Source organism: Diadema antillarum, unplaced genomic scaffold (genome assembly GCF_040938485.1).
Source record: "Diadema antillarum isolate AM-2024a unplaced genomic scaffold, OU_Dant_1.0 seq00000003_RagTag, whole genome shotgun sequence".
NCBI classification, from domain to species: Eukaryota; Metazoa; Echinodermata; class Echinoidea; order Diadematoida; family Diadematidae; genus Diadema; species Diadema antillarum.
The window spans coordinates 93,155-112,897 of record NW_027271125.1 but is presented as its reverse complement, the minus strand read 5'-3'; the positions used below and the strand labels follow the sequence as shown (position 1 = coordinate 112,897).

The 19,743-nt window shown below is 36.5% G+C and overlaps 1 protein-coding gene across 1 annotated transcript in view; it reads right to left on the bottom strand.

The window, feature by feature from the left end:
* The window catches only part of LOC139724910 (sortilin-related receptor-like), a 140,774-nt gene extending 121,326 nt beyond the window's left edge, over window positions 1-19,448 (bottom strand). Inside the window, exons 1-2 of the mRNA XM_071636033.1 lie at window positions 19,136-19,448; window positions 18,193-18,429 (exon numbers count right to left, since the gene is read on the bottom strand). Coding sequence (XP_071492134.1) covers window positions 18,193-18,429; window positions 19,136-19,408 — 510 coding nt within the window. The 5' untranslated portion in view covers window positions 19,409-19,448. The remainder of the gene's footprint in view (window positions 1-18,192; window positions 18,430-19,135) is intronic.
* Window positions 19,449-19,743: the final 295 nt, after the last annotated feature.

The window sequence follows — 19,743 nt, the reverse complement described above, 5'->3', positions numbered from 1 at the left end:
GTTTTACGAACCGTCGCAGTTGTAATATTTTGAGCTTTGTTCAACTTACTGGCCTAGAATTAGGTTTTTGCCCTAATCCAGATCTCAGAGTGAGAACCAAACCTTCTGAAAGATGAATGACGACCTAAGCCAGCCCACTGTCCACGAGTGAAGTGAATGGTAAGCTATAATCCTATCAAAATCATGCTCAAAATAACAGTTTCAGTTGGACTACCATAACCATTAATTGCGGTAGAGTGTAGTCCCATGTATTCAATCGCGTGATGCTTATGAAGCCTAGTCTGTAAACGCCATCCAATTTCAAATTAGATCCCAAATCATATTATTTATAGTTTCTTTTCAACTTATGTCGTTACTTCTGAGACTACTGAGTACTGTAGTCGTAACGTCTGTGTGCAAGACATGCAAGATGTCAAAGTCTCGAAGACACTCATGGCTATGCCTTGACTTGAGTTGAAAATGAAATCATGAGATTGACAAAGTAACTATTATTAGGCCTACTAAACTAAAAAAAAAGTAAAAAGTCTAAAAGTAAAACTCAAAGGAAGAGTAAATAATAAAGTTAGACATGTTAGACTTTAACTTTCAAGTTTAACTATTAAGTCTAAGTTAAGACTTTACTTGTAATGCCAGTTAGGCTACTAAAACTAAGATCAGCTGAAGTCTAAGACCAAGTCAAATTAACACAGAGTCTATAGTTTAGCTCTAGATCTACATCTAGACTAGTGGTAATAGTAGGTAGAGTCCACCCATTTCCCCCCCCCCCCCCCAATTTTTACTGGTCCATTCCTGAAAAAGTTACTGGTCAGTGTCCAACAGTGATTTTTCCTGGTCAGGGACCGTCGGACCAGTGCCAGTGTGCAGCGTTGGTGTAGATGTCATCTATGACAGTAGACTGTCTATGTGGTCTAGTGATACTACCTAAACACTACGAGTAGTACTCTACAGGTTAGGTGGCTTTCCTGTACAGTGCAGTGTTATGGTATACTTGTGAATTCAGCCCTAGTACCGTACTGTGTGTAGATATGTGACATTATGTCTAACGTTAGTTCGAGTGGAGTACCTTTGAAGCACAGCGGTGGGGCTTTTTTTCCCTAAAACTTGTGAATGCGGCCCAACCAAATGGCGTTTACATATTTACGCGTGATTGATAGTGATACAGTAGCGCTGTCGATTTCCACAGCAGCCATACATAATCTTTTGTCCTTTCTTCTTTCCTTTTTTCCCTTTGTTCTTTCACCCTTTTTATTCTTGGAATCGAAGGACTTCTAAGAAATGTCTCTCGACTGATTTAACCAGGACTCTTGAGTCCTGGTAAACCTAACCTAACCGAGTAACCGTTAACATTTGTTAGGCCTAACATAACAGTAACACTGACTTAGCCCTGTATTGACTTTGTCTTTGGCCGACTTACTGAGATGGCGAGTCTAACTCTTTAACGTTAGTCTAAACGTAGTCGTTAGATCTGTCAGTGTCAGTGTCACCGGTTATTGTATGGTGCCATCTCTAACGTACGTTAACAAGTTGATGTTAGTTATCTATGTCAACTTACTGATTCAGTAATAGTGGTACTGTCATCCTGTTGGATATCGCCGCAATATCATTCGTGACGTGTTAATTTCGTGTCACAAAGACAAAAGTTGCCAAGATCTAATAGTATTAGATGTCTAGATCTAGATGTAGTCTAGATCTATAATATAAATTTTGTGAACCACTGGTAACTTAAAAGTGAATGGTCTAGACTTCACTTAGTCTATAATTAGACCAGACATTCATGAGGCAAAGGCCTGTTTAGTAGATCTATTATTCTATTTTAACGTCAATTCCTACTAACTCGCCACGTGTTATTCCTAAGGCCAAGGACTTCCGGGTTAGTGATTTTTTTTTCATAAATACCAAACAGCAGACGTGTTTCATTTGCATTCTTGTGCAGACTTCATGAAAATATGTGCAGTATCAAAGAAATATGATGCACGTGACAATGCCAGTGTTTTATAGGTGAATGGTTAATACCTTTAAAAGCTGAATGATAATGTAGAGTCTAGGTCTAATTAAGATGTTACAGTCTTTGATAAGAAACAGGTTTGATTGTCATAGACTGTTTCCCAAATGCAGGTACATGTAGTAATATTCAGCTATTTCAATGCAATGCCATGTTTACAAATACATGTAGATTTATACAAATGTATGTATTCATGTGAATGATAATTCAATTTCTACATGAGACATACTAAATGCTAAACATAATATCTTGCATCAGTAAAATGTGTAAATGACGAGACAATTTGAATATGCATCAAATACGAACAGCAGCATTTTTTGACATTCTTTGATCCTGCATAGGCCTACCATTTTGTTTTATGTTTAATATAAATAGAGCAAAATAATTTCAACTTCAGTTTTGTTGGCTGATTTTTTTTTTTCTTCTCAAAATTAAAGTTGTATCTTGTGCCATGATGTTTGATTTTAATCAAAAGTTCTTAATTTCTTTCTTTTCTTTCAGATGACTGGTGCCATGTAGTAGCGAAGAACTGGACTGTCTCAGAAAAGAAAAGGAAAAGTACAGGGTCGTGTACATCACCAACGGATGTGAATACAATGGTAATGTAGAGTCTAGGTCTAATTAAGATGTTAAAGTCTCTGATGATAAACAAGTTTGATTGTCGTAGACTGTTTCCCAAATGCAATTAGTAATATTCAGCTTTTTCAAAGCAATGCCTTGTTTACAAGGACATGCAGATTTATTCATGTGAATAATAATTTAAATTCTACATGAGACTTACTAAGTGCTAGACATAAGATCTTGCATCATTAAAATATGTAAAAGGCGAGACAATTTGAATATGCATCAAAGACGAACAGCAGTATTTTTTTGACATTCTTTGATCCTGTATACCGTTTTGTTTTATGTTTAATATAAATAGAGCAAAATAATTTCAACTACAGTTTAGTTGGCTGATTTCTTTTTCTCAAAATGAAAGTTGTATCTTGTATCATGATGTTTGATTTTAATCGAAAGTTCTTAATTTCTGTCTTTTTTTTTCAGATGACTGATGCCATGCAGTAGCGAAGAGCTGGACTGTTTCAGAGAAGAAGAAAAAAGTACAGCATCGTGCTGATCATCAAGGAATGTGAATACAATGGCTTAGGAAAGAAGACAATCTACAGATAGGATAGAAGGGAAAAATTGGGATGAAGGGCGACAACATAAGGACGGTATATCTACAGTGAAATGTGATTGTAAAGAGGAAACATGAAAGGAGATCCTAAGATTGAAGGTGAAAACAATGCATTCCATTCTGTGATGTCGTAATTACAATTTTGCTACACTTTAATAACACTACAGAGAGACATTTATATCAAGGAAAGCTTCATGTGGATATGGAATGTTAGATTTTTTTAAGTGTTCATTGGTATGTATTTCATGATAATAAATCTTGAAGGTTTTGTGTGGTAATCATAACCTTGTGATAAATCTTGATAGATTTCTAAGTGCACATTGGCAATATTTAGATGATGCTGTAATCAGATTAAGTTCTATTCTCCTTTATTCTTTTATTTATTATTTTGTTGTCTTCAACCCACTTTGAATGTGTCACGTATGATTCTTATAAACATGGGAACATGCACTCCATGTAACTGATAGGACTTATAACAAATTGACATAATTATTCAACCATCACTAGACAGTTCTGTTATAAGATGTTCTTTATCTAACTAAAATTGTAAATTATGATACGTGTATGTCCCCATGCAAACTCACAACAAAATACAGAAATTTGATTTCTTTTAATAATAATTCATTATGTCTCTAAATTTACAATTAAAGAAAGTGATTGCAATAAGGATGTCAAACATTGTATATTAAAATAATAGATTATTCATTTGTCTCCATCCGTAGTAACGCACGCAACTGCAGTGTGCAGTTTGTAGGCTGCTGTGAAAAAAAAAAAATCACAGGCAGCCCAAGCAGGATTCGAACCCACGACCTCTGGATTACTAGACAAGCGTCATAACCACTAGACCACCGGAGTGCCCTGGTGCTACCTTTACACATGAATAATTAAGTATAGAAGGGCTTGGGGGTGCTTCAAAGTTTACTGCTCTTACTAGTTTTAAATATGTACATGTCATTTGCAACTCAACTAAAGATGATTAAACACACTGAAATTCTTACTTTAAATGATATTCATAATCTGTTTTTTTTTTCTTTAATAGCTTGGGATGTACACTTTATACACTGTATCGGTCTACATTTCGCCTACAATATGGAATTCTTTACTTCGAGACGTTTGTTTTTAACAAACAAAAAATTAAGAGTCCTTTAAAGGTGCTGTAAAACAGTGGTGTTTGTTTGTTTGTTTGTTTTTTGGTGGGGGGGGGGGAGGGGAGTCAAATTAGCCTTGGCCCCTCTCCGCCGTCTTTTTTTTTTCCTTTAGCTGCATTTTTTTTAGTCATCACATGAAAATTCGTCTGCATCCACCCCGTAGTTTTGCTGATGACCTTTCTTTTTAATTATTTTAGCCACACACAATTTTGGCTGAATATCCCCACCCCTCTTGTGAATTTGCTAGTACATGTACTAAAACACATTTTCAGAATGTGTTTATAGTACTGGTGGATTAAGGATTCACAGGGGGGGGGGGGTCGGCCAAAATTTCTCTTTTCTCATATGTAACAAGCCTACGGGGCAAAAGGCTGATATTATGGGCTTTCTACACACATTTTTAGATGCTAATTGGTTAACATGAGCATGATCATTTATGTTGTGATTAATTTGTTTCCTTATATATGTATGACTTCTATTAGAGACTTAATTGGCTTGGCACTCCTTACATCGACCTATTTTAGACACCCATTTCCTTCTCTCTCTCGTGCTTTTTCTCTACTGTCCTGTGAATAGTGTAACTACATGTACATGCAGTACCTCTTCTCTTTTGTATGATATACATCAAGTTTTTATCTGAGCATATGGGTGTTGCAGCACTCTCAAGCTTCATGCATATGCAGCAACATCTTTGGGTGTTCATATACATAGTTATGCTTGATATATTAATTTGAGAATGTTATTCTTTCTCTTGTATATGTTCCGTCCGCACTCTATAGATGTAAATGTACGCTGTAAGATTTGGTGTGCATGTTCGAACTGTGTTCCTCTTTTTATGAACACACAAGAACTGATATAATAATGAACTTGAATTACACATATTCTTGAATCTTGATTCCATCTCCATTTGCCATTAAATATGTATTGATTTATGGAGCTCTTCCACAGTTGTTATCCTTCCCATTGTCATTACTCATCTCTGAATAATTCAAATTTGATATTTTATTGAGGACCTATGTTTCTTCGATTACATAATGTACCTCTTCAATATATTGCTGCAAAAGGCATAATAAAACATGACCATTATTATATATTTAAAATGAAGCTTGAAATTCTGATAGTGTTGATATTTATGTATTTTTAGGAGTTTATCAGTTTCGAAGAGTGCATGCAGGATGAGTTTTATGTTTTTATATGATCAGGTGCAGCTATCATGGAATCTGTTGAGCAGGAAAGAGAAAGATAGAAAATGAGGAATTATGAGTGAATTCGCATGCGAGCCAAATGACAATAATGACACTGATAAAAATTGTGACAAAGTAAATGTCACAAATATGTGGAATAATAAGAAATAAAGAAATTAATATATTATTTCAGAGAAAGAAATAACAGAGTGCATGCATGAGTATGAAAGATGAGTAAATACAAGTAATTATTACTGACTGGCACGTCTTTTTCCCAAGATTTAGCGGTATCCTTCATCTTAGAACAAACATTCATAACTATTATGAAAGAAGTGAACTGAATTTGAATTAAAAATAATGTGAAAAAATGAAAAAGTAAGTTAATAAAGTTAAAAAAAACAGTAAAAAGTAAAAAATATGAAACACAGTATACCGAGTACATGTATTACCAAATGATAGATGTCCAAATGCAAAAGTGTTAAATAATAATATATCCACAAAAAAGGGGGGGGGGCAAAGAAATCTTTGGAACGATCAACCACAGCTATAATAACAATACATGCGTGTACTAAATGAAGATGAAAACAATGACAACACTCTTTTTAGAACAATTAAGAGAAACTGGCTTGTATTATCATCTTTTATCACTAAATGTATTGTAATCATCACAACAATCATTACATGACAATTAATTTCAATTAATAAGGTTATTGTTGATAAGCAGGTATAGCCCTAATAGTATTTGTATGTAAACACATACGAAAATGAAATAGCGACGGTTCGTAAATACACGCGTATTGCACGTTACCTATTGTACAGGCCCTACAGCGCGGGTCTCACGAACCGGCGTAATACAACTTACGTCGGTTCGTGAGACCCGCGCTTAAGTACATAACCTATGGTGCGCGCAAGAAACGATGGATTTACGAACCGACGCAGTGAGTTTGAAGACAGAAATATCGTAAATCTTTTGAATTCACACTAAAATTACACTATGGATAGGAAGAACAACTTCCACTCTCATCACCCTGTCAAAATTTTCACACACAAGACAGGAAAAGTCATTGAAAACGTTGTCTAAAACTTGTGAGATCTTTAAACGCTATTTTCTCAGAATTGCATTTTCGCTCAAAAACGAAATAGCGTCGGTTCGTGAAAACGCCGACGTATTAACCAATGTTTTGATTAACGAGCATTTTGTGGGCTGTTTTTGTTTTGTTTTGTTTTTTTGTTTTTTTTTTTTTTTGGGGGGGGGGGGCATTGCCCGATTAGCAAACCTTCGGAGTGTCAATCCTTTTGTTTTCGGACGAACGAACTTCCTTACCTCAGAAGAAGAAATCAGTGTAACAAACTAGTCATTATTTTATTCGGGCATTGGGAATAGTTCAGGAAAGAAATATAGAAGGGAGGAATCCGAAACACGCATATTCCGTGTGCTTATACGTCATGTTTATTGATATGCTGCGGCTAAGGGCCTATTGGAGGTCGTTATACCTTTCGTTTGGTGTACGATTTCTTTCGTTTCATATCACTTTATTTGTTCCTTTCATATTCTGAAATATTTAAAGGTAATCTTTCAATTGCCTCGCACTGTGTATATATACATGCATTTTCGTAACGGCGATTTCGCGCTTTGCTGCAGTATTTCGAAGGGTGTTTGATGCCAGCCGCTTCGGTGTGCTCTGTGGTAATGTTTATGTGGTTGTCAGGGAGGTTGTTGATACTTTGTCTGTTGACATTTATTTTCGTACAGGCATGGGCGGATCCAGGAATTCTGTACAGGAGGGGGGAGGGGCGCAACTAATATTTCTAGTGCCACTTCCGGGTTTCACTTCTATTTTTTTTTTTCCACGATAAATAAAGGGGGCGTGCGCCTCATGCGCCCCCTCTGGATCTGCCACTGCTACGTGTTTATCTCGAGTGATGGTGATCGTGTTTCTAAATGTTTATAAAAAAAAAAGGACAAAATTATCCGAGTGATGCCTGATGATAGTGCAAGTGATGATAATCAACGATGCTGATGTAAAAGACGGCTTGCTGTGGATGCTGAGCGTACGTGCCCTTCGTTTATTTAAATAAGTTTTCCCTCTTTTACTCTTCTTTCCCCTCCCAAGAATGATAAAAAAAGAAAATACCTACACCTCACAACAAAAGGAACCACGTGTGAACAACCATCGTTAAGTTCAATCGAAATGTTCATTATTAGCAAAGAATAAGGGGAAAACACGAGTGACGGAAAATGATAGAAGCGACGAGATTGTCTTCTTGTGTATAATGCGGTCTCTTGGGATTGGAAAAACCCCACCCTCTCCCTTTGTGGAAATTTCCACAAAACCAGGTGCGTGCCAGACCCCAGGTGCCAGACGAAAGAATGCGCGCATTTGGTGTAGTATATCGATCGAAGAACTCGCGGGTGAGTTGAGTTAAAGGAATCATTGCAAAGATGTTCTGATGTTCTGGTTCCCGAACTGTAAAAAGGAATTGATTAATCACTCAAAAATGCAATCACAGATTTATATGAAAAGTCTCATATGCCTAGACAAATTCACTGAGATGTCCTATGTGATGCAGCCACCACCCGATTAAACGGCAAAATCATGACAATAAAATTTCACGCTCATCAAAACTGCCTATTACTTTTCATATGAATTTTGGTTATCAACACTCGTTCGTGGATTTGTTTGTTTGCATGTTTTGTGTGTATTATTCCTCGATCCTGAAAGACGTAATAATTATTCGCATCGAACGTAAACTGTTTACCGTAACTAAGCCTATGGCGCATTCGATCCATTCAACTTGCAGTAACCTTTAAGGCAGTACAACTGTAAGTAGCACATGGTGCATTCTTTTGAACCACGTGTTTCGCATATCGGCACATCCAAACACATTAGCGATCGTCCTTATGGCAAACTTTCCGATTACAGTCAGGGGAGAAGAAATCGTAATACTGTACATGTACTTACGAAAGTGATTATGCTTAAGATCAAATAAAATGAAGAAGTTTGAAAACAACTTGGCAACACTCAATCAAGTTTTGCATTCTCTCACACAAAAGCTCTCTTGAGAAAATGAAAGCATTCCCTCTCCCCTGCTAGATAATGGAAGTTTTCATTACTAGCCCAGCAAGTTTTGGGAGTGTACATGAATGTTTTTAGGATAGAGTCAAAAGGGACCTAAGTTTTCGATCATATAGCAGAATCTTCGTCAGAAGCAAAATGGCAAATAGGCAGAAAAAGCAACCACACACATGTAAAGCGACTTCACACAACAAGAACAGTCAGGAACAGGCAAGGGACAAGGAACAAAGAAAACAAAAGGAGAGGGTAGGATGTCAAGGGCAAGGAGCATGGGCAAGGGAGGGGGATTAGAGCAGGAGGATGGACAGACAAAAGGCAGGGGAAGGTTAGTAATGGTCGTGAGGGCCAGGGGGCAACCATTGAAGGAAAAGGATGAATATGGAGGCAACATCAAACAAGATAAGGAACAACAGAGAGACAAAGAAAGGTAAAGAGTGAAATAGCAACAGCAAAGGGGGGGGGGTGAGCAAACAGCAAGCCCTAGAAAGGATCTGTACAAGTACCAAGAGGAGGCAACAAAATGAAAGTTAGAGTCAATCAACAAATGCAATTAACCATATCAAAGTATGGTAATATTAATACAGCAATAATGATGATATTGACAAAACAAATTAGAATAATCATTAAAGCACATAAAAAAAAGGGGGGGGGACACAAAGTCCATGGGAGAGAAAATGTATACTTGCAAAGCAAGTATCAATAGGCAAATTAAATACGTTTCAAAGAGCTGGTTCATATGAAATCACCTTTGATTTATGATTTTACAAACAAGAATTTTCATCGCTTACTTATTTCTTTTATTACTTTAGTAATGTCATGATATTTCATGATGGTATGTGTTCTGTCTTTACATGGCAAGATAGGGTTTTTTTTTTTTCATCCAGGGTCAAAAGAAGAAAGTGATAGAAAGAAAACTGAAAGGATAGAATGGAACACCTACACAGCAGGCAACACTAAAACAGCCCCCAGGGCCAGGCCATGTCGTCAGTGTCACTCTCGTCTTAGATCATTACAGGCCTACATTGTACATGTATAGGCTACTCGTTTCGTACTCGTCATCGCCAACGTCATGATGGTCGGTCACACGAAATAAATTGCATCATCATAAGAGCTCTTATATCAACACCACTAGATAGTGTAGATTCATTATCATTATCACTATCATTCCAGTCGATCTCATCCACCGCGAAACCCTCAAAATCCTCAAAATCATCGTGGTTAATACTCTCACAAAACACATCTGTAAACGATTCAGACATCGTTACTGCGCCGTGCTCCCATAAAAGATCTTCATGTTGAACAAACGGGTGCCTTTGCGGCGCTATATTTCCTTAATTTTTCAACAGAAACTACTAGGAATACTTACATGGGTCGATGAAACCTAAATGACTATCATCGGCGACTGTTTGATGCATTTCATTGCTTGTGATGCACAAAATGATGTCTTATAAGCAGCTCACCGATGTTCACAGAATTCACAATCACTTGCACAAGCGCACACAGAATACTTGAACTAACATAAGCGAAACTGCGGGGAAGCCGCCAGGACCGCGCCTGGCGGCGCGGTCTCCGGGGCTACAGACATCGCAGACCTAGCTACACATCTTGCACACAAAAATGAAATGGAGGTGGAAAACTACGATGAATACACAAAAAATATCGACGATGGCATTTTACCGTAGCAGAAAATACACAGAGTATCTTGCACCGGAAAAAAAAATGGATGTGGAAAACTACGATGAGGAAAACTAGGGTGAAAACCCGATGCGTGAAGACGAACGATGAAGACACTTTACGGTAAAAATACTTACACGGAAACAAACGAGTGGGTACGATATTCTCGCACACACGAAGATAATCGACACATCGTTCAATCGAAAAACTCAACAAACACTCGAACAAAAACTCACCCCAAATTGTGGCAAACACGGTAATCACTTAATAAAAATGAGAAAAAATACTCTCTAAAGTATGATTGTACTCTGAAAAGAAAGGGAAACAATGATACGAAAGCAAAAGAGAGAAAATGAGAGAAATGGACGGGAAACCTAGAGAACTTCGACGAAAGAAGAGCTAGCAATTCGCGATTAGAGCTAACTTTCCTGTGTGTGTGTGATCGCGTGTAAAGGGTTGAAAGCGTTGAAAGCGCTGAAAGCGTTGAATGCGTCCACAGCTTCGGAAAAGCGTTCGGGGATTTCGTTGAATTCGTTGAATTCGTCCAAAATCCGTCCATGAAGTCTGGACGCAAAAAGCGTTGAAAACGTCCCCGACGAAATCAACAACGAAAAAAGCGTTGGTACGAAATTTGGACGCACTTTCGTCGGGCGTTTTCTATTGCGCGTACTGTAGTTTGTCTCATTGCCTGAAACTAAAAGTTGATTAGTTTGCTTTATATTCCACATCTAGGGTCCTACAAATTCCCATTTTATTCCACATCTGAAACCGTTTTACAATGTAGCTGTCTTTAGGTATCCTTAGGGCTATTAAAGGCTACCTGTATGCGTAGATGACAAAACAATGAATTTCCTGCGCGCTGCGCGCACCGCGCAGCACCGAAGTGAAAGTGCGTTGCACTGTGTACTATCAAGTGACCTAATTGTAGGTCATATGATAGTCCACAGTGCAACGCACTTTTATTTCACGCGTACTCATCTTGCATTATAGGGCTGTGTGGACTGTGTGGAGATCAGCGAAATAAAAGAGACTATCAACATAGAGTGTAACAAACTTTTCTTCTCAGGTGATGTGATGGGCAAAACTACGCTTCATCACGTGATCAGCTCTGGACCAATCCTATTGCAACATTCTTAGTATGTGGAATATACAATGTAAGATTCTCTAATCCAGACATGAAGAGAGAAAGAGAGAGAGACTATCAGGAAGTCTACAGCAAAATGAGGGAGACTATATACCAGTAGTCTGATCTCAGATAAGTTTCTGACAATAACCTGGTCATTTTCTGGGAATGCCACCTATGATAAATCACAGCACATTAAAGGGATCATACAACAGTTTTGGTTGAGACCTAACTTTAAGGTTTCTAACATTTTTGGTGAGATACTGAGATACCTCTATACATTTGTATGAAATGTGTTTTAAGAAAATGTGTTTTAAGAACATGTAATTCCAAGAGGGATTCAACATTTGATTAAAATTGGTTTTGAAATGGCTGAGATACACACCGTATCCAAAACAAAGCGATCCTAATAAAAGCTGGGGCCCACCTTTAATTGCAAACACTTTGTTTATTCTGTTTTTGGATGTCTTGGCCATTTCAGAACTGATTTTCAGCAAATAAACTTTGAATACCGGTACCTCTTTTTGTATTAAAACTCTTTTATACATTGTATTTCATAATGATTTCTAATTACTCTATAAAAACTTAAAATCTGAATTCACCATCCAAAACCAAAACTACATGTATACCATCCCTTGGGGCAAGTCCAAGATAAGGTCCCCTCAGAAGGCAAAATTTCATCTTTGCTCAATATTGATATGTTTGGTATCATTTTGAAGCTTATGAGTTGAAGTTTTGATTTCCATGGAGGAAAAAATTATATTACGTAAATTTATGCAAATTTCAAGGGCTTCATTTGCATAAATGTGAAACACAGCGTTACGTATGGGACATTTATAAAAATTCATATTAATTCAAAGGAAAGCAAATGATATTTGATTAATATGTGGACATAAGAAGTTCATCAAATAGTTTAACTTGGTATGAAAATTTAGGGATTATGCAAATGATTATGCAAATTAGCTCGTGTCCTATCATGAGATGTCCCATACGTAACAAATTGAGGTCATTTTTTTAGGTTTTTTCTGAAATTGCTAAGGTTATATTAATGCCCTTTTGGAAAGTTCTAATTTATTGTTTAGAGAAATTAAATACCATAGAAAAAAGAAAAAACAGTAAAAGGAATATTTTTTATTAGGCATTGAAATAATGTTACGTATGGGACAAATGCGTTACGTATGGGACATCCTCATACATAATGCATGTAAATGCATAGTAGCTAGCTGGGAAGGTCTCTCAGTACACAAATGGTCAATCATCCTGAAGAAAGCATCCCAACATTGTCGCTACTTTTTGAGTTATAGACACTTTAAACAATACATGTCCTTGATTGAACAATTTTCAGAAAGGGGGAGGGGAAAATGGCAAAATACACAATGAAAAATCAGCATTAAAGGGATGGTATAGTTTTTTGTAGAAATGGGGATTCAGTTTCCAACATTTAATGAGATGATTGGAAACCAATTATATGAATTACTAAAGAGCATACAATCCTAAGACTAGAGGAATTCAAAGTTTAGTGATGGAGATCCAATTTGAAATGGTTGTGATATAAATATTTAAACAGAATATAAAGTAAAATGATTTTTTTTTTAATTGCAAGTGATACACAAATTGTCCTTATTTACGTTTCAATAATAGCCACAACAAAATTCATGGGTATACATACTGAGGTGTGACTCGAATCAATGACCTGACTGCTAGACAGACATCTACTCGATCACTGGGGTTCCACGCAGCAGGTATTGCTTATTTACATTGTATAAAAATTAATATTTCTTGTGTCAAGTTGTTTTTTATTGAAACAAAATGGCAAACTGCCCTTCATCAATGGAAGTAAAGACTTTAAACTATTCAATTTTTCAGTAGTAACTATCCTGATAAAAATAGGGCATACATACTCAGGTTGGTCATAAAAATATAGAATATGATTAAATATGATTATGATGGTAAATATTTGGGGAATATTGTTCCCTTGTCAATCTGGATCAGTATTTGAGTAGTTTCAACTGATTCCATTTCAATAATTATGCAAAAAATTGTTTATGGGTATTTTGCAAAATTATTTTGCAAAATACCCATAAACATGTCTCTCCACACACTAAACGAATGGGGAACAAAGGGCATGCATACTCAGGTTGGTCATAAAAATATAAAAATATGATTGAATATGATTAATATGGTATATATTTGGGAAATATTGTTTCCTTGACAATCTGGATCAGTATTTGAGTAGTTTCAACTGATTTTACTTCAATAATTATGCGAAATACCCATAAACATGGTTTTTCACACACTAAATGAATGGGGGACAAACTGTCCCATACGTAACTGTCCCATACGTAACACCTCACGTCTGTCTTTAATTAGAACCTGTAATTAGAGCTTTTTACCTAATGACACAAAACTTACCTGTGATAATTTTGAGTGTTGTGACTTTCATCACAGTGAGTTACAAGTTGTGGAATGAAATACTTTTAGAGAATTTTGAGGTTGAAAAAAATGTTCAAAAAAACAAAATTTTTCTGGTCCCATACGTAACAGCACATATTTTCTCTTCTAGAATATAATTGTGAGGGTCGTTTTTCTCTATTTTTTGCATGATTATACAAGTTTTTTCTCCTAGATATCAATCACCATGATAAAGTTTAATATGATCAAAAGCCATTAACACTATTTTTCAGGTCATAAAAGTCTCTGAATGTCCCATACGTAACGCGCGTGTTATCTTGGACTTGCCCCTTGATAGACTTATACAAGGGCCGTGTACTGTTTTAGGAGGTCATGTTCCTACATTGCACGGGATCAGTTTGTACACGAGTGTTCCTCTGTTTTTTTCAGATTCAAAACTGCTTCTGAAAGGTCTCTATGCTGTCTAGAATGAAGCTACACGCTTTCAAATGAACTTGTAGGGGAGTTCTCCTTCAGAGTGGATTAAAAAAAAAAAAGTCATGACATGCATCACTATTCACAATGTAGAACTGTATAGAGATATTATTTTGCACTTCTATTGAGAGCACTGTACATCATGCTATTCTGACAAGCGAGGAATTGCAGACTCTGTGTAAAAAAAAATATAGCAAAATGCTCACTCTTGCATGAAAGACAAATACTGTATGCATGAGTTCAATAAATAATAAAGCACTCGAACTCCACACAATGGTATTGTAGTCTGTACAGTGTGATATAGTCTGTAAAACACTATTATATAGGAGAACAGGTACATGTACACAGTACGTGTATTGGTGTGCCTCATACAGTCTCAACAGGTCATTAAAAAAAAAATACTCTTGACATGTATGCAGATATCATAATCATTTTTCCATGTACATGTACCTACAATGTACATTAAGCTTTTCTATCAACCTGCACATACAGTAGTGATATGGCATGTACAACGTGTATGTGAGGCTGTATTATACGAGGAGCATACAAACAATGTATTGTACATAATGCACAAGTGTAATCAATGCACATGTATCAATACTTTTAATAGAATATAAACCTTGTAGTTCGCATGCATTACACCATGGTTGTTGGGAATACTTGCACATTGTATACAAATATGTACCTAAGGCAAGCCTCTAAGAAAGCTTTGTGGTCATTTAACAGTCTCTGTTTTAAAAGGTGTGTTTGACATTTTAATATCACATTTGTATTATAGCAAACTGTTGTCCAACCTGCTTCATTGTATCTTCCCCTTTCTTTACAACTGCACACCTTCTCATATCATCATACAGTTGCAGGCCTACATGTAGGAAAAGAGTATACATGTACTACTCTAAACACTTGATTCAAAAGAGAATCAACACATTGTGGCCAAAAGTTTTATCACACTACATGTATATACTGGTAATAAACTTTTGATTCATGACGTGAATTTACCGCTCAGAGTTGAAATAGGAAACAAGGAATCTACAGTATGCAGTACAGATTAAAACACACACACACACACACAAGTAACAACCATAAAACTGAAAAAGAATTAAATCATTTTACAATGTACGTAATTATACATGAATATTGCAATAATTTACTAAGCACTAGTTAGTAATACATAATTGATATTTGATGAGGTTACAATCCAGGGAATAATTTTCCAACTTAAATTTGATAAGCAATTTCATCTGATGAACAATATTTTAAATTGTATCCTGTACACTTCTATGGAAGAAAACTGCTACACAACAATTAATTTTTTTTTGTGCAAGGATGTAAAAATGCACAGTAAATTGCGATGCAGGGCAAGTCCAAGCTATTTGATCACACAAGACTGAAAATTCAAAATGGGTCAATCTACATAAACTTGGTATCATTTTAAAGCTAAGAAGTTAAAATACATGAATTTCAAAAAGAAAAAGTAAAAATCCTTCCGCATAACCAGCAATAAATTAATTAATCTGCATAAATTAAAATTTAGAGTAACGCGTGGGACATTCAAAAATTCTGCATTTTAAAATATATCTTTTAATTTTTACAAGTTTTTATGAAAATAAGTATGGTGACCTTAAGTCTGACTAACAAGTTATCATGACTGTGATTTTCAGTTTCTCAACTGATTAAATATGCAAATGAGGGATGGGCCAAAATTAGCATGTCCCACGCGTTACTTTTTTAGGTCATTATTTCTCATTTGCATAGAAGTTAATGATTTAATTGACCTGAAACTTTCAAAAGTCCAAATTCACAATGGACCTAATCATATCCAAGAGATAAAAAGTTAGTCTGATAAATCTCATACTTACAATTTTCAATTAGATTTAGTAACGCGTGGGACATTTTAGTAACGCGTGGGACGATTTGTGTACAAGTCAATGGAAGTGTACTAAATCTTAGTCTTCTATGGGAAATGTGTACATTATTGAGGGATTTTTTTTAATTTTCTGAATTCTGACTTGAAATTTGGTGAAAAACTCCACTTTGGATAAATAATTCACAAAAGATCATTACATGCTATTTTCAAGGTCACATTCAAAGTCAAATGTCAAAAAATAAAGGATAACACAGGCATTTCATATTTTTTATTATATCTATTGTTTTGGTGGGTCTAAATCATTTGAATTTGCAAGAATTTATTAGAAATACATCTATTTAGATAATCAGTACCCCATATTAAAGTTTCTCTGAGCAAATGTGCAATTCACATCACAATATTCATAGTGACAAAAATGTCCCATGCGTTACTTGTCCCACGCGTTACTATACCTATCTTTCTATAATTGACCTTGAGAGAAAACAGTTTCATGATTTTTTCTGAAATGTTTTGTTTCAGGTACAGTAATTGTTGTAGGAAAAGATGTTTGTAATGATTTTATAGTATACCAAGTATTTTCACAATAATTGAGATAAAAGTAAAAGAAGAAAAAAAGGACAATTTTTGTGGTCCCACGCGTTACTGGAGAATAAATTTGCATAAATTAAATATTGAACACGTGATTCTCATTATTTCTATTGTTTTGAATGAAGATACCTACTAGCTATCAAAAGCAACCCAACATATGAAGTTTCAATCTTCACAATGCAATATAGGGCTAAATCTTCTTGTGATGTCCCACGCGTTACTGGTGCAAAATAGCTTGGACTTGCCCTGCAACACCAGGAAAATTAGGTTGCAATCCCTGGGCCTTTAAAAGGGAGTTTACACAGGAAGCTACATACTGGAATGATACTGTATGTAAAGTGAGTCATCGGAAAAGGTGTCACAAAGTACTAACATGGTAGAGGCATAGCAGATATGATACATACAGTATGATACAAACAACGAAGTCATCATCATTAATGTTTATTCCTATCATTTCTTGTTAACTTTGATATCTATGTTTCCCTCACATGCGCATAGCATGTACTGAAAGGGCATTGTGGTTCAGTGTAAATACATTGTATGACCGTACATAACAGTGCAGATTGGGCCTCTGGTTCAAGTCCAAGGCCATACACTGATACGGCGAGGAACTTGGTTGTTATAATTTCCTAGTCCTTCAGATGGACTTTATGCCAACCTCTATTAAACTACATGTATCAATCCTTGGTATTTTGCTCAACCCGAATGTACACACTTGGATTGAGTGAAAGTAGCAATCAAGTACAGAAGAGCACATCAGCAAAATTTTAGGAAAATTGAACAATCCATTCAAAAGTTATGAATTTTTAAACTTTTGGTGCTGCCATCCCTGGAAGAGAAGATTAAATGTACAATTCATGATGTCATTTTCATATGGAAACAACATACGTATGTAAAGAACATAAAATTTCTTCTTTTTTAAAATGAAAGGCGTACATTCCCTCGACTGTACTGCTGTCTGAAAGAGGTACAGTGAAGTACTCTTTCCTTAAATGCAAAAAAAAAAAAAATGTGTAAATACAAATATTGAATGTTCTTTATATTTTCTTTACTTTGTTTTTCCATATTTGACGTCACAAAGTCTTGTAGGCTTCTCATCCAGCAATGGCTGCACCAAATCTTTAAAAATGTATTACTTCTGAACGGATTGTATAATTTTTGTGAAACTTCTCCAATGTGTCAGTACACATTGCTGTTTGAGTGCTTCTCTTTTAGTGGCCGTTATGGGAAAATATGTTGAAAGAGAATATTCATGTGCAATTTAATTTTGTGAATTTTGCGAGGGCCAAGATTCGTGAAATTAAAATGCACATGAAAGTTCTTGTCTACACTATGCATTGAATGTTATGAGGTAACTCGCGGAAATTTCATGCCGCGAAAATGGCTGTCGGTTCCAATTCACGAAAATGTCATGCCACGAAAATATCATGCTCTACAGTACATAAATTTAAAGCACACAGACTTACTCTTTCAATATCAGCCTTGCTGCTGTAGAAGCGGTCATAAATCGGCGCCACTCCTGAGTAGGAATTCGCCATCTGGGTGGTGACTTCATCGAAAGAAGCACCATAATCTGTGGAAATGTACACATTACTCGTCGAAGCTGCGGTTTGTGTGATGCTGCGTGTTAGGCACAGGATGACATCGCTGTTCTCCCCTGCCCAGTGCACTATTAGCTCAGGATGGGGGTCATTGATATCGGCCTGCAATGCAAAAAACAAACAAACAAACACACAGAGCACAATGTGATGCATTTTATATTAGATAGGTTGGACAAATCCACCACTAGCACTATTCATGTCATCACTTTTTATTAATTTCATGTCTTCTCAAAAATTATTTGTAGTCTAGGGTCTATGGAAAAAAACATTACGATTCTATCTAGATCTAAAAGCTTCATTATTAATGAAGGTACTGGTACAGTACATAGTACACCATTTACAAGCACGCTCTATCATGCACAATACACTGACTGGCACTACTGGGTGAAATAAAATGTTGACCAAGCAAAAGATCGGTCTGTATCTTGCTATTAAAGCCGGAGATACTTGGTATGCTCCACGAAGCGGAGACTGCTGCATTTGGCTTCGCACAGAATCCCCTAGCCCTGTAACATATTTAGTGGGAACCTAAGACTTCCTTGTGTAAAAATGACTTTAAATGTTAATGCTGGCAGAGGTTCCGAGGTTCTCAATCGAATATCAAAATGTATTGACTAAATTTTATTAAACATTAATTGTTACGATGCACTTCTTAATTAAATGACGATTCGCAAGAAAACACCTTCGGGGGGGGGGGGGGTAAAGCTGAGCAATATGTTGTTACACAATCAGCCATCACATAGACCTAGTCTAGATTCTATTACGAATTGCTTCCTGATTCTCCGACTACAGTGACTTGTTGACTAACCTTTGTGACACGAATATTGCTATTGTCATCGCCCAAACCCCCGGCGCCACTGGAGCCCGTGGCCTGCCGGGCAACACGAGATCGAGGACTGTCAACGGAGGCGTCATCATCGGCCGAGACGCTTCGCCTTATTCTCCTTATTCCATCATCGTCTGACTGGGGTGGGAAGTGTAAGGTTTTTGCTCTGGATCCGACCCGAATGGGATGCACTAAGGTACACGTTATTAGAAGAACGTGCACAAGCAGAGTCCACTTTGCAAGGTCAGTCGCCATCTTTTGCTCGTCCGACCCGGTGCAGTGGTATCATCAGGCAGCTTACTGTCTATGTAGCTTACAACACTGTCACGATAAAGCTGTGTATATGATGGTATAGGTATTGGTAGGGAGCGAGCTACTACTAGTATACCATCGATGGACCAGTCCAGCATGGTGTGCGTACACCGTACGTACAAGCTTTGACGTAATGCACCAAAATGCTAACCCTAGCAAGCTCCACACACATCTGTGCAACCGATGATAGCGGAGCTGCATGCATGCTCTCACGAAAAATAGGACGGTGGTGTTATGGAAGAGGATATAATGACGTCATGTCATGTTACTGCTCTAAA